General features: G+C 41.7%; 1 protein-coding gene across 2 annotated transcripts in view; it reads left to right on the top strand.

The window, feature by feature from the left end:
• Positions 1–6668: 6668 nt before the first annotated feature.
• GRPR (gastrin releasing peptide receptor) overlaps positions 6669–24473 on the top strand; it is a 147811-nt gene continuing 130006 nt past the window's right edge. For both annotated transcript variants that reach the window (XM_073799646.1, XM_004319885.4), the window contains exon 1: positions 6669–7589. In XM_073799646.1, the coding sequence (XP_073655747.1) occupies positions 7177–7589 (413 nt within the window). In that variant the 5' untranslated portion in view covers positions 6669–7176. The remainder of the gene's footprint in view (positions 7590–24473) is intronic.

Here is a 24473-nt window from a genome sequence, read left to right as displayed (position 1 = left end):
CAAATGGAGGGATATTCTACAAAATTCCCGACCAGTACTGTTCAAAAGTGTCAAGGTCACGAAAAACAGGAATGTCTGAGAAACTGTCACAGATAAGAGGAGACTAAGGAATCATGATGCGTAAATGCAGTGTGGTATCTTGGATTGGATAGTGGAACAGAAAATGGTAGAAAACCTGGTGAAATCTGAATAAAGTCCATAGTTTAGATGATAGTCTTGTGCCCATGCTAATTTCTTAGTTTTATAGATGCTAACAATAGAGGAAGCTGGGAGAAGGGTATATGGGAACTCTTTGTACTATCGTGGCAACTTTTCTATAAACCTAAAGTTATTTTAAAATAAAATGTTTAAAAAGGAATTCATCCCAGCAACATGTTGTCTTGTCAGACATCTATTAGTAGAGGTATAGACATAATACAAGGGATGCGTTTCAGAGGGGCCCGGGGTCTCACTGATCAGATTCTTCCAGGAGAGAAGAAGAGCTGGAAAGAGAGATGGCTGAGGGCAGAGGGGAAGGTGCCACTTTATGTTGCCTTAGGTGCCACTGGGTGATACTAATGCCTCAAGTTGTCCTGAAGCATAGGCCAAGGGAAAATGCTCTGTATTTTATGGATGGGGAATCCATGGCACAGAACAGTTCAGTGGCAAATAATGTTCACTGAACTGACTTGCCCAAGCTCACTGAGCAGATGGGGAAATGGGATATAAATAGTCTAATTTTCAGGTACATGGTGGCCAGGCAAGAAAGTTCACCTCATTTATAATTTTTTAAAAATACACATATTTTATCCAGATAAAAATTCTGGTGGTACTGAATAACAAATGGATTTCAGTCTCCATAACTCTTCTAGATTTGACCATACTTTCCTTCACACTCTAACCACTCAAGGTTCAACCTGGTTTATAGCACTTGCCTTTTCTGGTATTTCTTTTCTGTTTTATTTTGTCTTTTTGGTGGTTCCCCCCGCCCTTCATCCATTCTACTTACCAGGTGTTCCACATCTATCACTGCATAACAAATTACCATAAAGCAGTGGATTAAAACCAAAAACATTTATTAACTCACAGTCTCTGTGGGTGAGAAATTCGAGAGTGTTTTGACTGGGTGGTTCTGGCTTAGAGTATCTCTTGAGGTCGTGGTCAAGATGTTGGCTGGGGCTGCAGTCATCTGAAGGCTTGACTGGGGCTGGAGGATCCATTTCCAAGATCACTTACTCACAGAGCTGTGGACGGGAGGCCTCAGTTCCTCAGCCTGGGGATCTGTCCGTAGGGTCACTTGAGTGTCCTCACAATATGGGGGCTGACTTCCTTCAGAGCAAGTAATCTAAGAGACAGTGCACGGAGGGAGCTGCAATGTCCTTTGTCATCTAATCTTGGAAGTTACACACTATCACTGATGCTGCATTCTGTTTGTTGGAAGCCAGTCACTGAGTGCAGCTCATATCCAAGGGGAGGAAAATTTATCTCCACCTCTTGAAGGAAAGAGTACCAAGAACTGGTGGAATATGTTCAAGCCGCCATGCGAGGTGTTCTGTCAGCCTTGGGTCTGACTGAGAGTCCGGTGCTCCACTCCAGGCCTTGTCTGGGCATCGACCTGCCCTTCTGCAGCTTTGTGTGGCACAAAATGAAACCTGACTCTTTCTTTCAGAAGACTCCCCCCATCTCTCCTGAGTTTCCAAGCACCATGAAAAGCCACAGAATGTTAAGAGAAAAGAAGGGAACTTGAAGTGATCCCGGCATTACAGGATCTGGATACAGTCATCCATCTCTTTTGTTCCTGCTGCAGCACTAAAATTTGACATCTCTGATTCTTCTCAAGCAAGAGTTGCTGCAATCTTTTCAGCAGCTTCTCCATGGTGCTGCCACATATGTAATATTGCAATCATGTTTGGTACCCACTGATTTTCAGCACATGACCTTTTCCTCAGAGCCTAACTTCACTTGATTCTTGGTGATTTCTCTGTACAGTTAAACTACTGTCATTCATCATCCTGGTTCCCAGCCAGTCCTCTTAATTATTTACCTCTCTGCCTCCAGACTTCAGCTGTCATTTTCGTTGACTTCCTTCCTTTCCCTTGTTCATATAGTGAACTCGATATGCCTAAAACCAGATTCAGCATTTCCCTCCAGAGTGGCTTCTCTCTTGTTCTTGCTGTTTATACTGAGTCACAAGCTTAAAAAATTTCACCATCTTGGGCTTTTCCATTGCCTAGATTCCCTACATTTGTAATGGGATTCTGGCCCCTGTCTTGTGGCAAAAACAGCTTGCCTGCCATGCAGTCCGGGACAACTCCCAGCCATTATCAGGGGGATATCAAAAACCCCAAATGAGGGATTCTTCAGTCAGCTTCCAGTTGGTCCAGTTGCTGGTTTCATTCTGAGCTTGAGATTCCAGTTTCCTATCTGTTCCCAGTTCCTGCCCTGGTTTCTTAACCTTTTCTGCCAGAGCTCCCTAATGCCTAGAGCAGTACTTTTCAAACTTTAACATGCACCTGAATCCCTGGGGAGCTTGTTAAAATGCAAATTATGATTAAGGAGATCTGGGGTGGTGCCTGAGTTTCTGCATTTCTCACAAGCTCTACGGTGATACCCAAGCTGCTGGTTCAAGGACCACACTTTGGGTATCAAGGGCCCATAGCAACTATCTCCTAAATGTGCTTCCTTGCTCACCCTCTCCCTCCACAGAGGGCAGGCACAAGGACTGTAATGTTGCCGTGATCTCGGGGTCACACACTGCCTGCATCATTGGTCCCCAGCATAGCAGAGGGCTGGAATCCCTTCAGGACCTCATGAAAAATAGTGATTCTTGGGTTCCATCCCTGGAGATCTCATTCAATAGGTCTGGGGTATGGCCTCAGAATCTGTATTTTTAAGAAGCACTCCAGGCAATCTTGAGTTTTTTTGAAGAACCAGTGTTCTATAGACTGAAGTCCAACCAGAAACCTTAAATGTAAAGTCTTCCCCAGCAGATCCAGTCTCCTTTTTCTCATTTATTACTCCCCTCTACAGCTTTGTTCAAGACTATCTCACAGACAGACCCAAAGCATCCCCTTCTCTTTACTCTGGTTCCACCTACAAATTCTACCCACTCTATAATTCATTTGTCTTTTCTGTGTATGTTCATTGTCAGTCTACCAAGAATGCCAGCTGCTGGAAGACACAGTGCCATGCACATAGCTGGTGGGCAGAGACTTTGTCTTTACTCTCTTTGGTCCTGTTGAGTCCACCCATCCTCCCAAATTCTACCAAATGACTGTGTCCCACCCCCATATTAAAAAACAAAATGCAATTGTCTGGAAGAGTGGAAAATGTGACTCTCTTGACTGAAATAGAAATGATGCTCCTGCCCCAACACGTAAGAAAGGATGCTGAGTCACACTCCAATTCCATTCAGAAACTGGAGTCCCTGAGGACGGGGACTTTGTATTATGTTTGTTCTATGTCATTTTCATAAGTCAAAGGCATCTCATGCTCACCATTAAATAAAAAGCTAAGCAAATGTCTAAGTATGTTTGGTGATCTGCTCGAAGGTGACACAAAGTGGTAGGGATGGAAAGAGTCATTATAGCTAATTAGTTGAAATGACATCAAAATTCTCTAATTAGCTTTCTAAAACATCCTTGCTCCCAGAAAATATTAAGTGTTGAACCTCAATATATCCTCACTCCTAAAATACCATCAGAACAGTCTATCGTGTTGTGGGACACCTAACACCAACAACAGCCATGAGGAATCACTGCTAACTCTCAGCATCAGTGTAACTTACACGGGAAGAAACACTAACAGCCCAGTTGGATTTAAGAGGTGTGGTTGACTCAGCACACGGGTGTGTCTAAAGAAATAAAGGGAAACAACATCTGGGAGTCCTCTTTGTGAACCAAAAACATGCCCTTCAGACCAAACTTCTTAACAAGAATACAAGATCCATCACAATTTCACCCAAACCTGCCTCAGGCTTCATTTCACACTGCTCTTTCCCTGCCCCCTCTCTTCCAGTCTGGATGCCCTTTCCGGGCTTGAAGCTGTCTGCTGCTCAATGCCATGCTCTTTCCTTTAAGCCTCCATCCTAGGTGCATACTATTTTCTCTGTTCAAAGGGTTCTGCCAAATAGCCTTTAAGGTCAAATGTCGGGACTTCCCTGGTGGTCCAGTGGTGAAGAGTCCACCTTGCAATTCAGGGAACGTGAGTTCGGTCCCTGGTCAGGGAACTGGGATCCCACATGCCGCGGGGCAACTGGGCCTGTGTGCTGCGGCTGCTGAGTTCGCACGCCTCAACTAGAGCCCGCGCGCCACAGACTACAGAGCCCACGTGCCACAGACTACAGAGCCCACGTGCTCTGGAGCCTGCACGCCACAACTAGAGAAGAGAAAACCCACTCACCACAACTAGAGAGAAGCTCGCGCGCCTCAACGAAGATCCCGCATGCAGCAACTAAGACCTGATGCAGCCAAAAATAAATTAAATAAATAAATAAATCTTGAAAAAAAGATCAAATGTCACCTTCTCTGGAGAAAAGGGAGGGGATGGGGTGTAAATGCTGCGACTTTTTTTTTTAAAAGAAGCCAGAGTTTATTTCTATTTAAACAATACTCAAGGAACTTTCAGAAGGTTAAAAGGCCCAAAGATGCCCGGGTTTCATATAATAATATAGCCAGGTTCTGGCTTTTGCTACCTCTGTTTCGAAATGCTCAGGACTACCCTGGGCAGTTCAATGCCTCACTAATTCTTCTAGTCCAAGAATGGTGAATTTCTCTGAGTTTTGGCATAATTCCTACAAGGCTGTCCCTCTGGTAATGACAACAAAAACAACGCCAGAAGCAATGATTCTCATTGAGAGGAAGAAAGGTAAATGATCAGAGAAGAAAGCCACCACAGCAATTTCAAGAAGCAGAATTATGAATACGGTAGAGAACGAACAGAAGCACTTGCAGAATCTTCTTGAAAACCCTTCTTGGCATTATTCTTTGAAACCAGGTCCTCTGACTTTACGCTTGAGTAGTTGGGATCATGACGGGTCTTATCATAACATGTATCTTCATGTTATTTTTCTCAGGCTCTTACACAGTGCCTGGAAACTGGCAGGTGTTTGATAAATGACTTTCAAGTAAATGGAGGACTGGCTGCTATGATAGAACTTTTAGCCTATTGATCTGAGGTCAGTCTCTCTTCTGACTTTACTGGGCTTTTCCAAAATAAAATCACAAAAATAGTCTCTTTCAATCACAACAATAATAATAGGTTTAATAATAACAGCTGATTATTACTTGAGCACTTACTATGTGCCAAATACTATGAAGTCTTAACACGGGTAATTTCATTTAACTTCACGAATTATCCCCGCTTTACAGATGAGGAGCTTGAGGCTTAAGACATCAAGTAACTTGCCAAGGTAATGAATGAGGGAGCCAGGACTTAAGCAGGGAGTCCATGTACAGCATTATTAAGCTCTACTGCCAGTAACTCATCAACACCACTAGGCTTGTGGTTACTGACTCATTAATGGTGCTACTGATCACCACTGAGAAGCTCTTCGCCCTCTGGGCGTGTAACATTAGACTCTACTGCTGGCTGAGAGGAGCACAAGCCCTTGGGTTTACGGAAGAAGCATGGCAGCCGCCTCAGTGTTGTAAGCTGCCGTTGGAAATTTCCATGACAGCACACTTGGTGGGCCCTGGCATGGTGATGAGTGCAAGCTTCTTTATTCCTTATGAATCCTGAAAAACCAAACTTTCAGTGGCAGCGCCTGCTAGTAACTGGCTTCCTGTGATGTATCTGGAAGAGCTTGAAGAGCTTCACATAAGTCTTGAAGATTCACGCTTGTAATGTAATTATGCATTTTTGCTAAAGGTCTAAGCTTAAATCTAATAGTACCTCCTCAGTAAAGCCTTTCCTGGCACCTGTCAACTCTGTTATTCTTTCCACTCCCCAATTCCTCAGTATTCTATCTGTAACTCCTTTACAGTTCATTTCTCACTCAGAGCTTACGAGGAAATTTGCTATAAAACGCAGCAAACATTAACTTAAAATTGCAAATAGCTGCACCAGAATGCCAATTCATGTACCTTTTAGATCCAATGAGAAAATTCTCCTGGAAAAGACTACTTATCTGTGAGAGTTAGAACACAGCTGGCTTCTGATTTTATTTCTCTCTGGTAAAGGGAAAAAGAATGGCCTGGCAGATCTACAGGACAGAGCGTGTGTGCGTTCTGCTTTCTGCTCTTCCCAGATGTCAGGTGCTGAAGGTTTAAGGCAGGAGTCGTGTGCCTATTTGCCCTCAGTAGCAGTCCCTGTTCAAATAGGCAGTGGGAAGGCCGAGTGGGACCACTCACATGTGGACGCTTTGCTCATCTGTGTGCAATTTAATTCAGGGACAGACCTCATTTTATAGCAACCTTAACGTGTCATCCTAATGTATTGGAAAAGATGAGAAAATGGGATGTGAGTCTGGATTTGGAGCCTAGTATCAGAAAGATTTCCAGTGCTTTGCGGAGTGCTGCATCTGAAAAAGAGAAGCCCAAATTATCTGCTAGGACCCGCAGATGGTTGGGCGAGTCTCATCTGGGCAGAGCAGGCGGCCGGGCAGTGACTGAAGTGTCCAGCAGGGGGCTGGCACTCTCTGCCTATAAGTAGCCCGGTTCCTCTTCAGAGCCTCAGCTCAGCAGAGCTGCCGTTTGCTGGTGAAGCCGGTGAAGCCGGTGACGTGCAAAGCGTTCCTGCCTATAGCATTTCAGGCTTTCTCGGTACAGTGTTTTTCTACCCTCTTTAAACCTTCAGGTTCTAAATATCAGGAAAGACGGGAAATGCCGTGTGAAAATAGCAGGCCAAAAGTTCTTAGTAAACTGCAGCCAGGGAGACTCAGACTAGAATGGAGGTAGAAGGAGTTGGTACAGAGTGGGTTTGATTCTAAGCCCTTTGGGAGCTGAGTTTTTGTGGGTGTTTTGTTGTTAACTTACTGAATTTAGAGATGTATTACATTGGTCACGTAAAGACCAGAGCAGCGCCAGCGTCAGAATAGTGACAATTTTGAATGCCATAGTCTCTATGTACTCAGAGTATTTTTATTAAAGAAGATAAAGAGCCCAGCATAGATTTTATCATCATCTTCACCAAACTGCAAAGTCAAAAGTTAAGCAACAGCATCTAAGGGCACTTTTTAGGTGGGAAAGAACCTAGAGGATGGCTCTGAATGACTGTTTGCTTCTAAACTTGGACGTGGACCATTTCGTACGCTGCAACATCTCTAATCACAGTGTGGATCTCCCCACGAACGACGACTGGTTCCACCCGGGGGTCCTGTATGTCATCCCTGCAATTTATGGGGTCATCATTCTGATAGGCCTCGTTGGCAACATCACCCTGATCAAGATCTTCTGTACCGTGAAGTCCATGCGAAATGTACCGAACGTATTCATCTCCAGCCTGGCTGTGGGAGACCTGCTGCTCCTGGTAACCTGTGCGCCTGTAGATGCCAGCAGGTACCTGGCCGACAGATGGCTGTTTGGCAGGATTGGCTGCAAACTGATCCCTTTTATCCAGCTTACCTCGGTAGGGGTGTCTGTCTTCACACTCACAGCTCTCTCAGCAGACAGGTAAGTCCTGGAGGACAGCGACCTTCTCTCTGAGGGTGGTAGGTGCTTCGGTAAATGAGCTACCACATCGGGACAAATAGGGTTGTTTGTGTGCAGGGAAGTTTCACTCAAACTCCCATTCCCTTCCAGGCATGTTTCTGTTCTAGGGACTACTTCTTGAGTTTGACATATTGGTTTCAGAAAGAAAAGTCAGTGGATAGCGGTGGGGGTAATCTCTGAGTATAAGATTGAGGTGCATTTTCTGGAGACAGCTGATTTAGCCTTGCTTCTTCCTAACTTCTCACTCCCTGCAAAATTAATTGACTGGTGAGGAAAAAAAAAAAAAATCACACCTAATAGAGTTTAAACCCCAGGTAAATGTCTCTTGGAAGCAATTCAAAATCTTCAGAGAACAGAAAAGTCCCACTGCATTTCTTCTTCAAATGTTCTTTCAGAAATAACCAAGAGGAGAAAATAAGCAGCATTTCCTTGAAATCCATTCTCTTCAGACAGTTTAACTTTTCTCACAGCTGATGTTGTATTTGGTTCTCTGGAACTGAACAGTTTGTGTGCTGGTTTTTCTAAGTATCTCTTAGGTGAAACCAAGCATTATTTGGATTTTTTTCTTTCCTTGAGAAAGCTCCATTCAAGGTTGATTTCAAATTTTAGTATCTTTATTGATGTACTTCCATATACAATACTTTTAGGGTTTTTGTTTTTTGGGCGGGGGGAGGGAGTCCAGTACAGTGTTTTATTCTGGGAAATATACATATTTGTGAACTGCATTTCTTGTGTGAACATATTGCTTAAAAATTCACATTTATTCATTCTTAAACATTCATATTCATTCTTTGAGCATTTATCAGGTGTCTATCACGTAAAAAACACTTGCTTGAAATAACCAGTCAGGAAATACCTGCAGATTGTTCACATAAATTGCTGAGCATGTCTTATGTACTTCTGGGCTCTAGAACTGGACACAGTAATGAATAGGCTTCAGACACATTGTCGACCATATGGTCAAATTAAGAAAAACTGGTGCAAGGAAACAGAGACTATCAATTTTCATTTTAAAATCAACTGTATGTTATGGTGTTAAAGATACAAAGGGATTTGAGAGTGTACTGAGGAAGGCATAGAAGCAGCTCTTGAAAATTTATACTCTGAAGAAAATGTCCCACATTTTAATACATAAGGTGCTGGATTCTCACTTTGTAGAGGAACAAACAGTCCCCAGGTGATCGGGGTTTGTGGAGTAATGGACAAATAAAGAGAGTGTTATCAGTATTTGTAGACATGTGTTTATACTTAGCTGCCTGAAGTACACTGCTCAGCACACACAACTTTTTCAGACTGAAAAATAATAGCCCAGGAACGAGGTTTGCACATGGCGCCCACTAGGCAGGGTTTCTCGGTTCCTGCCACTCACTCTCAGCTCGCTCTAACCCTGAACATATGCCCACCAAGGCCTGATGACCACAGGCAGTCTCACTGTTGAGCCAGGGCAGGCAAACTGTGGAGCTGGCAGCAAGTTTGTGGCTGGTTACCAGTGGCCAAGGGCACCTCAGGATGACAGTCATTTTCTTGATGGGATGATGAGATTTTGGTTTCCGGGTTGGTGAGTGCAGTGGTACAGATGGCCTTTCCTGTCTTCCTGGGATGGGGTGGGGAGCGGGGGAGGGGGAGTGAGGGAGAGGAAAGTGAGGGAGTGCAATGGAAAGATACAGCTGCAGGGAACTCTTCTCCGGGGTTTCAAAGCAGACGAAATTCCCCATCAGCAGAAAGGCTCTCTCAAAAGCCAGGCTGCACCATTTGGCAGCTCTGGTGTGTTCTCAGTAAGTTTACAGTTACCGCACATCTTTCCCAAGTTCAGAAATTACTGTAAGCTTCCATATAACTAACTTTCTGTGTTTTGCTAAGGCTTAAAAAAGCTGACCAATTACCTGAATCACAAGTAGTGCCTCTAACCAATTTCAACAAGAATAGGTATTGAGCTAGTTAAAATATATAAGACTGTACGTCTCATCTTTGAAAGGTATTGGAGTTTTATAACAACCTCATGAGGTTGGCAGGGCAAATACACACACGCACGCACACACACACACACACACACACACAATATCTGTATTTTTTTCTTCTCAACAAGGTATAATTATATACAGTAAACTGAACAAGTGTACAGCTCAATATATTTTCACATATTCTGTATAACAACATAACCACCACCCAGATAGAGATAAAGAACAGTTCCAGCACTCCAGGATTTTCCTTTATGTCCCTTTCCAGTTAATACCCAACCCCACAGAGAGGCAATCACTATTCTGAGTTCAATTACCATGTATTATTTTTGCCAGTTCTTTAATCTCATATACATGGAATCATACTTCTTATGCCTATCCTTGTGTCTGGGAGAGTCATCCACGTTGGTGCACATAGCAATGGCTTATTCTTTTTAATTGTTGTGTAGTGTTCCATTGTATGAATATACCTCAGTTTATTTATCCATTTTAATACTGATGGACATTGGATTTTTTCCAGTTTGGGGTTGATCATAACCTGCTCTGGGTATTCTTATTCATGCCTGTTGGGGGAACAAAAGTGTTTCTCTTGGGTATATGCCTGGGAGAGGAATTGCTGGATCATAGGGGCAGGTATTTAGTAAATATTGTCAAAGAGTTTTCCAAAGTGGTAGTCTTTATCTGATGGATTGGTCAAAGGGTGAACCAGAAGACCCTCAAAACTGGATGATCATCGCAATCATTGGGGAGCTTAAAAATATGCAAATTCTTAGCCCCCATCCATCCCCGACCCCTATAGATTGACCAGCAATGCGAGTACTCATCCCAGCCTCCCTTCTGCAGCTTTCTCTCCCCCAGGTGGACTTGAGTCTTTGTTAATATGAAAAGAATAACATTTTTCTAGAAAAGTTTATACTGGGGCACTGAAGGGAGACTTCAAGGCAGTCCCAGAAACCAGAATTCTGTGTTTCACGAAACTGACCAATTGCAGATTTGCATTCAAACCCCTTCACTATTGGTCCCAGCCTCCCCCTCACCCCATGCTATCTTCCCCTCCTTACACACATTGAGATCCTCATACACAGTTGTTACACCAACAAGTTCCTGGCTCTGCTTCCTTGCTCATGCTGAGTCACATCCACTCTCCAGAATCCTTTCTTCTTTCCTAAATAGAAGACTCTTCTCCCCAACCCATGTGATGTATGGAAGTGGAATGGATATCAACAGCCCTGCATTTTAGGCTTCTTTTATTCTGCCATTACTACCCATATAAGGGAGTCAGACCAAGTCTCTTACCTCTCTGACCTTAGTTAAGTCATCTGTAAAATAATAGACTTGAGCTAGATTATTTCTAAGGTCCTTCCGAATTTTAAACTCATGATTTTTATCTGTCATCTTGCCCATCACTCAGATTCTGGCTCAAGCCTCCTCCTTAAAGCCTTAAGTTGGACCATTCTAGTCCAGATTTTCTGGCCCTCTTCTAAACATGAGGCTTATTATCTAATACATGAATTATCTCGTGACATCTTTCATCTTGCTGTTTTGAAGTATTTCATTCATTTGTCTTATTTTAGTCTCTCGTATATTCATTGCTTTGACTTTTCAAGTAGATTATTAAGAATGTAGAAGGCAGAGATTGCGTATATATTATATCTTACAGTGCCTCAGATGGTTTCTTGTACCTAATGGGTAATCAAAAACTATTGATTAGGGCTTCCGTGGGGGTGCAGTGGTTAAGAATCTGCCTGCTAATGCAGGGGACATGGGTTTGAGGCCTGGTCCGGGAAGATCCCACATGCCGTGGAGCAACTAAGACTGTGCACCACAACTACTGAGCCTGCGCTCTAGAACCTGCTCGCCACAACTAGAGAGAGCCCGCGCGCAGCAACGAGGACCCAAAGCAGCCAAAACTAAATAAATAAAATAAATAAATTTATTAAAAAAAAAAAAATATATATATATATATATATATATATATATATATATATATATAGATTGGGGCTTCCCTGGTGGCACAGTGGTTAAGAATCCTCCTGCCAATGCAGGGGACACGAGTTCGATCCCTGGTCTGGGAAGATCCCACATGCCGTGGAGTAACTAAGCCCATGCACCACAACTACTGAGCCCGCGTGCTGCAACTACTGAAGCCTGCGCTGTAGAGCCTGTGCTCCACATCAAGAGAAGCCACCGCAGTGAGAAGCCCACACACCACAACGAAGAGTAGCCCCCGCTCGCCGCAACTGGAGAAAGCCTGTGCGTAGCAATGAAGACCCAACGCAGCCAAAAATAAAATTTAAAAAATTTTTAAAATAAAGTTAAAAATAAATAAATAAATATTGACTAATTAAAAGTATGGTTAATCATCTGAAAGCATACTCTTAAAAAATATATCACACAGTCACCTGCTTCTTCTCTGTTCCTCTCTATTAAGCTCTCATTATTTGGGCAAATGAGAGAAAATCTATTCTTTGTGAGTCAGTAAATAGATTTGGGGGATGAGATGGGTTGATGGATGGATAGATGGAAAGAGGTGGATGGATAGGAGGATGGGTGGTTGGATGAGTGGATGGGCAGATGGATGGAGAGATAGTGAATGTTTGGGATGGATGGATTTTTTTTTTACATACTGGTCTTTGCTACTAGATGCCCATCTCTATACTAGGTGCCTCAGTATTATATAAGTGGAATTTAAGACCTAACAGGAAAAGGGTAAGGAGAGTTTGCGTTTTCTTTTCCAGTATAAAAGCAAAGAATAAAGGTGGATTTAATGTTAATAGCATTTATATTACATGCCCAAGTTATCTTGTGTCTGCTGCAGTATTATTACTCAGTTTTATTTCTGCTAGAATGGGGCTGACAGAATAAATCCTATGGCCAGATGTGCTCCACTGTAAAGTGATCCTTCTTTGATTCCATAGAAAAGACTTTTCCTAAGTTTTCCCCTCCCTTGTGATTTGGAATGTGTAAAGAAACAGGAAAGTATTACATTAATGCAACCTTCCTGAAGTACAGATTCTTTGAATTCACTGCAAGGAATTTATGAGATAATGTAGTTATCAGCCTTTCCTGACATCTAGAGCTGTATGGTCCAACATGGGAGCCACTAACTACATGTGGTTATTTAAATTTAGATTTAATTTATTATTATTATTATTATTATTTTGGCTACGCCACACAGCTTGTGGGATCTCAGTTCCCTGACCAGGGATTGAACCTGGGCCACAGCAGTGAAAGCCCGGAATCCTAACCACTAGGCCACCAGGGAACTCCCAAGATTTAATTTAAATAAAACTAAAAATTCAGTTCCTTAGTCAAACCAGCCACATGTCAAGTGCTCAGTGCCACATGTGATTCTACTGGACAGCACAGATACAGAACATTTCCATAATTGCAGAAAGTTCTGTTGGACAACGCAGAAGAAAGTTTGTTCTGTGCCTTGGCGTCCAAATCTCTTTCCCAGGATCCATGTTAGCTGCTTTCGTTCATTGAGGGTATCAGGAATCCCTCAGGCAAATAACGAATGCCTCCCAGCTGCATGGGCTCTTCCTGTCTGTAAAATATCTTCTATTGGAAGATGCTCAAAGATGAAGAGAGAAGAATACAGGCAACCAATGCAATCACCAGTCACAGGCTTGGGGAATTTAGGCATCCCACTGATGAAGTTTTGAGACTTTCTGAAGAATACCTATGGGGTTCACTTTCCAGTCTGCGCTATGAACTTCTGTCTGATCCTTCCATTCTCTTTTGCCAGGCCCTCTTCCATCTGCCAGTCTATCTTTTTACCTTCTTATCTCAAAATTCACCAGAGCAAACACTGCTCTAGGTAAACTCTTATCGCCTCCCATACATGCTGCCTGACTTCTCCCCTCTTTTACTTCACTTCCCCCTCCCTGATGACTGAGCTGTTCCCTCCATCTATCCAAATGCTACCAATCTTTCAAGGCACAGTTCAAGCCCTTCTCTTCCATGAAGATTCCCCGACCCTTTGGCTTTCATTGATATTTTCCCCTTTCCTAAGATGCTTTTGCCTGTACTGTTCTTTAAATATCAAATTTATCCTACCTTGTATTACTAGGTCCTTTTTATAGATGTGTTTTCTACTTCCTTCATTATATGAGACGCTCCATGGGGTCTGTGCCTGCTACAACGCCCAGGCCCACCTTACATCTAGTAAGAGGACAATAACTACAGCGTGGTTGATGTTTAAGCAGCGACAAGATGATAAAGTGTAGCAGCTACAAGTAGAAGTCATTCTCAAGTTCATACCCTTATACATGGTGTTCTGAGACTCAATTTCCAACATTGGGGGAAGGAGTTCCCCACACATCCAACAAGCAATTCTCAGAACACCAGCTAGGTGTCTGAGAATTCAACTCAATTCTGACACTATTAACCCAGAGGTAGTGTCGCATTTCACAGGTTGAGGGCTCAGTCCTACGAGACTTGCACCACCCGCCACTCCCACTTCAGATGCCAGTCACAAACCTGTGCTTCTGACCATCTGGCTAAAAATCAGAGGTCCCCATGACCCCCTGTCCTCAGGTTCCATTAATTTGCTAGAGTGACTCACAGAACTCAGGAAAGCATGTTGCTTATTAAATCACTGGTTTATTGTAAAAGGGTACAATACTTTTATCCTCAGGAACAGCCAGGTGGAAGAGATGCATAGGGCAAGATACAAGGAAAGGGAGCTTCCTGGCCCTCTCCAGGTGCCACTCTCCCTGCATCTCCATGTGTTCACCAACCCAGAAGCTCTCTGAACCTTGTCCTTTTGGATTTTTAGGGAGGCTTCCTTACGAAGTCATGATTGATTAAACCACTGGCCACTGACAACTGATTCAACCTCCAGCCACATCCCCCTCCTCAGAGGTCTGTTGAATCACGAGTTGAATCACTTGGTGACCAGCCCCCATCCTTAACTGCTTTCCCCAAGTCATTAACATAACAAAAGACACCTTTATCACTCTCAACACACTTAGGAAATTCCAAGGGTTTTAAGAGTGTGAGCCAGGGACTGGACAAGACCAAATGTATATGAGAAATATGTATTTGGTCATCTGAATGACCAAATATATATTTCTTATAAATCACAATATCTCACCTTGTTTGACACAGAGACCAAAAGAGGTGATGGAATTTGGCCTCGTCACAACAAATTCAGAGTAGAGTCACATTAGAACCCTGGTTTCCTCATTCCAAGTCCCAATTCCTTCAGGGAAACTGAAAACTTTTCTTCAGAAACCATCAAAACAAAGTCTGATTCCATTTCCCTTCTCTGGGCAGTGGGAGCTACTGATCCTGAACTCTTCTGTTCTGTGGAAAGATACCCTGAGTGATTCCAAGTTAGCCCTCTTCTGAGGGGATCACCCCAGTCATTCCAAAGCTCCTCTACTGTTCTAGAGCCCAGCTTCACTGATCCCAAGGAGACTGGCCATTTCTCACAAGGGAGGACAATTTAATGTCTCGTAAAGCAACTTTCCCAGGAAGTCTATCTGTTGAAGGAGTTTACATGAATCACCAGTCCATAACTTCTCTAGGGTATGATTTTTCTGAAGCATACGCTGCCTCTCCAGAAGGAAGCTCAACTCCTGTCTCCCCATGGGGAGGGATCTGTCACAGCTGCTGGCCGGCTCTGGGAGTGCTCAGAGGGCAGGCGCAGTGGGAGGGGGGGTTCCCAGCAAGACTCTTTGAGTTGGAGTGCTATGGAGATAAGGGCAGCAAAGAAGTCTGACCTTGTCTCTCACACATTGTCTTTTAAAGTGGTAGACTTTTATGTGATTAATTATCATTTTTGGCGACTTAAAATGCATGGAGGCGAGACAGGTCACATGCTTAATCATGAAACATAGAGCATAGACTGAAAGGGCTCCCTGGTGAGGTGTTTTTGAACTGTGCTTCTCAATACCATCCTTTGAAAATAGACTAAATTTGCATTTTTGCACTTGTAAGTCCTCCTAGTGTGTGGGGTTTGCATAAATTCTCTCTTAATTAAAACACATGTTTTACAGAATAAAAGAAAAAATTTTTTCTTCATTCCTTTTTCTACTTCCCTGTAATAGATCAAGGGATCTTTTTTATTACAGTCATCTTTGAAATTCTGGTTATTAAGTATTGGATTAGTATCTGATATTTGCTGCTACATGAAATGATTTGATTTCCCTAGGAGCCCCTAAGAGGCTGCAGGTTCATTTTACACATTAAATGTCACCTTCTGTAGGAGGTCTTTGTTGGCCACTGAGACTAAAGTAATGACCAACGCTCTTCTATCATCCAGTTTCTTCTTTCAGGTTGATTGAGGTGTAACTTACACAGTAAACTTTTAGTCGTGCATTTCTATGAATTTTGACAATCTTCCACAGTCATGTAACCACCACCAGCACAATCAAGATATAGAACATTCCATCAGCCCCCCCAATTCTCTCATGTCCCTCTGTAGTCTATCCTCTTCCTCCACCCAGGAGGGAATTTTTTTTTCCACATCCAAACTTTCTTTAGTTTATAACCTCCATTACACACTAAGTTGTTCTTACAGAAAATAAAGCTCCTAGAAAAAGTAAAAGAAAAGAAAGAAAGAAAGAAAGAAAAAATCTCCTGGCAGCCACTGATCTTTTCCAAAATATATGAATGACATCATACAGTGTGTAGTTGTTTGAGTCTGGCTTCTTTCAACTTATGTTTTTGCATGTATCAGTAGTCCCTTCCTTTCTATTGCTGAGTCCATTGCATGGCTAGGCCACAGTTTGTGTATGCATTCTTCAGTTAATGGCTATTGGGGTTGTTTTCAGTTTTGGATGATGATGAATCAAGCTGTCATAAACATTCACATACAGTTTTTGTATGGATGTATGTCTCCATTTCTCTTGGATAAATATCATCCACTATAATCTTTTTGAGAATTATTTTGTTCATTTGTTTGTTTACTTGCTTTCTGTCTCCTACCACTAGAATATAAGCTCAAAAAAAAAAAAAAAAAGAGAGAGGCTATGACATTCATTAGCATATTCACTGACACTAGGACAGTCCCTAACCTGTAGTAGGTGCTTGATAAGTGTGTATTGAACACATGAATAGATGGATACATGAAGGAAGGAATAAAAGAATGAATGAATTCTGGTAGGTTCTACTATCCGTGTTGCTGCAAATGGCAAAATCTTACTTTTTTATGGCTGAGTAGTATTCCATTGTGTGTGTGTGTGTATATATATACCACATCTTCTTTATCCATCCATTGATGGACACTTGGGTTGCTTTCATATCTTAGCAATTATAAATAATGCTGCTGTGAAAATTGGGGTGCATGTTTCTTTTCAAATTAGTTTTTTGGTTTTTTTGGATATATGCTCAGGAGTGGAATTAATAGGTCATATGGTAGTTCTATTTTTAGTTTTTTGAGAAACCTCCATACTGTTCTCCACAGTGGCTGCACCAATTTACATTCCCACCAACAGTGCAGGAGGGTTCCCTTTCCTCCACACCCTCGCCAGTATTTGTTATTTGTGTTCTTTTTGATGACAGTCCTTCTGACAGATGTGAGGTGATATCTCATTATGGTTTTGATTTGCATTTCCCTAATGCTTAAGGATGTTGAGCACCTTTTCATGTGCCTGTTGGGTGATATGTTTTTCTATAGAGAAATTAGAAAGATACCTCAGTCTTCTCGCATGGTTGATTCAAATTGACTTATTATTAATGAGAGGTTAGAAAAGTTTCTTTCAGCTTCATAACTCATTATTGGTAATGTCATATAAGTGTTTAAGGTTATTATCAAATGTTTAAGATCATCTGAGAAAGACACTATCAAGTTTCTTTCCTATACGGGCTGTAAAATTTCACAGCATTTCACGTTTTCTTGTGCCTTGAGTAATCTTAAATACTCATTTAATTGATGACGCCCATTAACCAATTTGCCATGGATGTCTTTGCATTATGAATTTTAAGTTACCTGCATCAATGTTGGTATTTTGTGGGTATGCATGACATGAGTGACTTCACACAAATGTATTTGCTATTTGTAACTTGGCTATAGGTTTCTGCCCTATAAACACAGACACTCTGATAACCTCAATTTTGCTGATATATTTGGGTTTTTTAAAAAATTAATTAATTAATTAATTTTTTTTTGCTTCATTGCGTCTTCGTTGCTGCGCGTGGGCTTTCTCCAGTTGCGGCGAGCGGGGGCTACTCTTCGTTGTGGTGCACGGGCTTCTCACTGTGGTGGCTTCTCTTGTTGCAGAGCATGGGCTCTAGGTGCATGGGCTTCAGTAGTTGTGGCACGCAGGCTCAGTAGTTGTGGCTCACAGGCTCTAGAGCGCAGGCTCAGTAGTTGTGGCACATGGGCTTAGTTGCTCCATGGCAAGTGCGATCTTCTCGGACCAGGGATGGAACCCATGTCTCCTGCATTGGCAGGCAGATACTTAACCACTGTGCCACCAGGGAAGTCCCTATATTTGGGTTTAAATCTACCATTTTATTATTCGGTTTTTGTTGGTCTCACCTGTTTCATAATCCTTTTTCCCTCCCTTCTTGCTTTCTTTTCAATTAATTAAACATTTAAATTATTCTATCCTCCCCCCACCTCCTGGCATGAATTTGTTAATTATACAAACTCAATATTCTTTTAGGGGCTACTCTAGTCTTTACAACATGTATCCTTGACTTATTAAAATTTACTATAAATTAGAACTTTCCTACTTCCCAGACAAGGGTAATAGGACACTTTAACTTCATTCTAATTTCCTCCTGCCTTTTTTTTTGGTTATTGTTGTTCTATATTTCAACTCTATCCATTTAAACCCCACAAGACATTATGTTAATTGCTTTTACATACTTACATTTACTCACATATTTACCTTTAGATTTATTCCTGTATTCACCTTTTCTCGCTCTCCACTCCTTCCTGCATCTCTGTGACATCATCTGAGATTATTTCACTTCTGCCCAAAGAACGTCCTTAAGTATTTCACTTAGTGTAAGTCTAATGGGGATACATTTTATGGTTTCATTTGTCTGAAATTGTCTTTATTTAATGTCATTTGGAGAGGATAGAATTCTAGGCTGGCTGTTCTTGTCTTCCCCACTTTGAAGTTGCTATTCATTGTCCTCTGACTTCTGCTATGAAGTCAGATGTCAGTTTCATTGTAGCTCCTCTAAAATTATTGATTTTTTTCTCTTTGACTCATTTTAAGATGTTTCTCTTTATCTTTGGTTTTCAACAGCATTACTATGTTGCACTTAGGTGTGGTTTTCTTTGTATTTTTCCTACTTGAGATTCATAGCTTTTTTTTTCAACCTGTGGCTTGATGATTTTAGCCACATTTGGAAAGTTCTCAACCATAACAACTTCAAAGATCGTTTCTGCCCCATTCTCTTTTTGCTCTCCTTCTTTATGCTGTCTACATGTAAATAGAATAACTGCAGGTTAACTTAAAGCTTTTCAAGTTTTTTTCCCCTTTTGGTTGTTTTTGCTTTTATTGCTGCAGGCGATTTCATACTGCAGTCAGGCCTCTGTGACTGGGAACTATTTTAAACACAATTTCAGTTCACCATTTTGCCCATACATTTCTATTACCTTTTCTGTGTTTTCCATCCTTCTGTCTCACCGTACTTCACTCTGGCCATTTTCAGCTCAAAAATTCTCTCCAGTTGTGTCTAGTTTGCTTCTGAAGCTTCCATTTAATTCTTAATTTCAGTTACTGTATATTGCAATTCTAGAATTTCCATTTGATTCCATCTTGTCGCCTAATTTCTTGAATTAGTCCCAGTATATTGTAAAATCCCTCTTTGGTAACTCTAACTTGTGGAACGTCTATAAATCTGTTTCTATTATATATTTCTTCTCTTGTTTTTCGACCATTTTGTTTTCTCTCCCAGTATATGAGGCAATTTTTGTTTGACAACTTGATTTTGTATATGAAGAAGTGTAGATAATTTGGGGCTCTGGATAGTATTATCTTCCAGAAAAGATTAGCTTTTGCTTCTTGTGGGCAGGTAGGAGGTGGCGGTGTATCTGACCTTGTCAGGGATTGAATAGATTGGAGGCTGGGCTTGGTCTTTGTGAGAACTGGTCTATTTCTGGTTCAGTGCTACTACTAGGATGTACCTCTTTGGGCATCTCAACTGTAAGCCTGGAGTGTTTACCCTGGCTTCTCTCCTTTGTGGGCCCTGAATAATTTATTATTCCCCTTCATCCTGAAACTGCTAGAAGCTCTTCTCAGCTCTCAGTTTCTCTTGGTGCTGCTTGAAATTTGGTAAATGCCTTAAGGGGAAAATGATGCTGAGTAACAGCTTCATCTCTTTGCACTTCCTTTCTCTCCAGGATTTTGGCCCCTCAAATCCTTACTGCCTTGTTATTTCTCTGATGTTTTCAAAGGGATTTTCTAGCTTTTCATTTCTGGAGAGTTGGTCAGCAACAAGCTGGGTTGCCATTATCAGAAGTGGAAAATCCTGTACCACCTCTCTTAAAGACCTGATCTGCTGCCCACCGAGCTATCCACATCCCAGTTCCTCTAAAGAGGAGTCCAGAACTACCTAGTCAGACCTTTGAGATCAGCATTCAGAGAGATCAGCATCAGCATTTAATTGCTCAAATTAAATCAGCAATTTAGATGCAGAGAAATGAGCTCTGGCTAACCTCAAAGTGAGTAAGTCAGGAATCTCAGCTGAGGCCTGCGGCAGTGGACACTGCCAAGTATTATAGGTACGTCAAAGCCTCTGGGATCTTTCAACTAGGCCAGGTCTCTTAGCCCCAATAAGCAGGAGCTAGAGCTGACATTTAGTTATGCAGTGATTGATAAAAGCTGCAATTTTGTGGGAAGGACAGCGCCAAAATGTTGCTAAGATACGCTTCTTTAAACTTCAGTTCTTTATTACTTTTTCTTTTTTTGTATTGTACCCAGACTAATTGGCCAGTGGTGACAGCTAAAGGTTACATAGGAAAGAAATAGGGGGAAAACGTGAAATGCGGCACATAAAGAAATCTATTTCCAGTGTGAGAAGAATTTACTTTGACAATAGATAATAGGTCCATGTGACTCACTTATTTCTATGCTGTCTACATATAAATAGAATAACTACAGGTCAACTTCAAGCTTTTCAGGGTTTCTTTATTCTCTTTGGTGGTGCTTGTTTTTATTGTCAGGCAATTTAATACCAGGGTCAGGCCTCTGTTATGAGAAATACTTTAAACATAATTTTAAAACAATATAAAATTATGTAAAAACAAAATTACAGTAGTTTATCCGTGAGAACATATGGGAAATGCTTATTTATTTTAACATAAATGGCGGACAAAACAGATTGTTAAGAATTTCATTATCTTTTCCCTCTCCACTTTAAATGATTGGAAACATCACAGAAGAGCAGAAAAATCAGAATTTGGCATCTTTTCTTTCCTAGATTGTCAACAGAGGTGAAATTGAAGGTTAAAATGATGGCTTCAGGAATACATATATATACTACAAGATGAAGATAAATGTGGTCAGTATTTAGTTTTAAGCATTCTTCACTTGTGCTTTAAGAAGCCTGCAAATCCGAAGTGCTGTAGACAAATATAAGTGACTTGGGGATCCAGAGACGGAGGTTCTACTCTTGGTTTTCAGCTAACCGGCTGTGGGAACTCTGTGGGCACCAGTTTCCTCTTCTTTAAGTTAAGGAAATGGGACTTGAGGATGCCTAAGTTTTATATTCCATAGTTATATATAAAGCAGGTTTATAATCAAACATATTCTCATATGTCTGTACCATGATGACAGCAGGGCATATACCGACCTAGCATCATCTGTTCTGAGTCTTCCACGAAGGAGAATATACATGTGTGAGTATCATTCTCTTGTTCTTTAAGGACTTTACCTGGATGTATCTCAGTCCCTCGACCAGATTTTAAATCCTTAGTGGCCAGGGACTTTTATATCCATAGTGCCAAGGAGAGCCTGAGATACTAAATTAGTATTTAAATGTGCTGACAGATTGACTAAGTATCCTGAGCCATGAGTGTTTAATACTGGAAGACCAGTGCCAGAGGTTAGTGGCCTGTAGTCTTCACTATCACGAATTAATAAGCCTAATGGGCGGTTCAGTGTGAAATGCAAGACGGGCTTTCCTCTGTCTAAAGAAGGAACCACCAGCTCCAGTGTGGACAGGCAGAGAGCAACAGAAACGTGAGCCCTGGTCACACATTCAGTGCACATAGGCCAGGGACCGGGGAACCTTTTCCGTAAAGGGCCGTATAGTGGATATTTTTGGTTTTGTGGGCCATGAGGTCCCTGTTGCAACCACTCAACTCTGCCGTTATAGCGCAAAAGCAGCCATAGACATGATGTCAGCAAACGGTCACGGCTGAATTTCAGTAAAACCTTATTTATGGACACTGAAATGGGAATTTCGTGTAATTTTCACATGTTGTGAAGTATTCTTCTTCTTTTGATTTTTTTCCCCCAGCCATAAAAAATGTCAAAACCACTCAGCTTGTGGGCCATATGAAAACAGGCAGAAGGCCAGGTTTGGCCAGCTGGCTTTAGGTTGGTGTCCCTGATATACAGGCGTGTACACACTTGCTGAGGTGGTCATTTAGCAGAGAGAGTTTCCTATTTAGATGGAGTGGGACCTAAGGGGATCCATGACCCCTGTCCACTTAGCCAGGACAGACTTCCTAGGGAAGATCATAAAGACAGATCATACAGCTGTGTGATGCTTTACGGTATGAGGCACCATCATATCAGGCACATTAGCTTTTGGATCATCAAAAAATTGAGAGTCAGGCCAACGTTTTTAAGCCACGTGTCTTTTCCAGCATGCCTGGGTCCTCTGTGACACTAACAGTTGTTTAAATGAAGAAAATGAGAGTTTTAAACCCAGACTTAGCTGGGTTCCAGCTCCCATAGGAGGGAGTATCTTTTCATTATGCGCTCATGTAAGCAAGTCACCTTAAAATTGCTAAAAAGGGAAATTGTGCTCAAGGAGAATCATTTCTTCAGTACCCCCAGGGATTCTTCTGGACTTGAAATGGTTAGAGAAATAGGATGTGTTTGGGTCACAGGAGATCTCTTGGGAAAAGCCTAATAAGATGGTGTCCAGACTGATCTGGGGTAAGTGGACTTGAGAGGAGGATTTGGCTAGGAGCGTGGCAGCGGAGGAGTGGGTTATTTTGAGCATTGTGAACCCATTTCCTTACCTGCAAGTAAGACAATACAGGCCAGACAAATTGGGTGCACAGTTCTAGATTTTTAATTTTAATTATATATTTGTTCAATAAGCAAAATAGGCATAAAATGAACAAGACATAGACCCAACACTTAAGAAACTCAGAGTCCTGTGACCCAGGGTGCATGAGCCTTTTTAATTTCCAGGATGGAATAAGAGAAAATGTCACTGAGTGTCCAGGGCTTATGCTTCTCTTGACCTCTTCTGTACCTAGTACAGGACCGTGCAAAAGTAGGTGCTGAAGATATGCTTTTGATTATTAAAAGTGCTAGTTTTTGAGGAGTGGGGATGCTTCGCTTCATTTAGACGGGACGTGTTGCACTGGAGCTAATCCTAGGAGGGATCTGTGAAGGCAGGGGCGTTGTCCTCTAGTGACCACCAGGGCTCCTCAGAGCTAAATGGACATGGTGCCCAGAGAGGCCAGCTGGTATCTGCAGAGCGCCGCCTACTGGCTAGAGGAGTCATGGGCATCTTGAGGCAGAAATGCTTAGGCTATAGACTCTAAAAAAGATCTCAAATTGTATGCTCTGGATTCTGTCCAAAAGACGAAGGAAAGTTGGAAAGAAATATATCAAAACATCACATGTAAGACTTATGGATGATTTTCTTCTTTTTTTTTTTTTTTTTAAGAATTCTCTGTCTAAATTTCTACAATGAACTGTTAACACTTTTTTTTTGGTTAACACTTTTATATTAAATTTTTTAACTGAAAAAAGTTGTTCAAATGAACTAACTGCCTCTAGACCACCTTCCTTGACATTGTCTTTGCTGAATCAAAGCAAACTTTTCCAATTGGTTCTTAAGATACCCCCAAAATTTCATGGTGACAGACTTACAAACTTTTTCCCTCCCTCCCTCCCTCCCTCTTCCTTCTTTCCTTTCTTCCTTCCCTCCCTCTTCCTTCCTTCCTTCCTTCCTTCCTTCCTTCCTTCCTTCATTCTATTATGTTTTGGAGGTTCACATTTAATAGAGCACTATTCATAGTAAGGATAAATTCAAAAGCATTGGATTTTGTTGAAGAGATGTCTGAGTTTGAGCTCTGATTCTTCTAATTGTCAACTGTGTGACTTTGGGCAAATTATAAGCCTCAGTTTTCTGATCTGTAAAAAGGGATAAGGGTATTTACTTTTCATATTTCACAGGACTGTTGTAATTTTTGTCATGGTGAAATGAAATAATGTGTTGACTTCTTTATGAAATGTTAGAATTCCCAGTCAAAAAAATGAGTGTACCATTAGCATGATTGTTGTTTCTGTTCATAAGGGAGCTAAGAGAGTGTGGTTGAAATCTCACCTGCTTTATGTTCTAGTGGACAGTCACTTGAAAAGTGTTGGGAGCTGTACCAGGCACACAATAAGTGCTAATAAGTTTTGGTTAAATAAAAATTGAAAAAGAAAACGAAACTGAGACAGCCTGCTTATACAGAAATAGCTAATTATGGAAGTGGGAGTAGAACACGGGGCTCCCAGTCTCCCTCCAGTTCCTCTCTCTCCCTGTCTTGGGCTCCTTCACCACTAGCGTTTACCTCCGTGATGCTGGCAGGATCAGCCTTCTGGGCCAGGAGACCTAATAAGCTACAAAGTTGGGTCATCATATCTCCACGTATAAAACCTCTCACAAAAGGTTATTTAGATATAGTGCTCTTAAATTTTTATAATTAGCCACAATGACTCATATGCCATGATGGTAT

This window comes from Tursiops truncatus, chromosome X (genome assembly GCF_011762595.2).
Source record: "Tursiops truncatus isolate mTurTru1 chromosome X, mTurTru1.mat.Y, whole genome shotgun sequence".
Lineage (NCBI taxonomy): Eukaryota > Metazoa > Chordata > Mammalia > Artiodactyla > Delphinidae > Tursiops > Tursiops truncatus.
The sequence above is the reverse complement of the archived record's forward strand: the minus strand, read 5'-3'. Positions and strand labels throughout refer to the sequence as shown.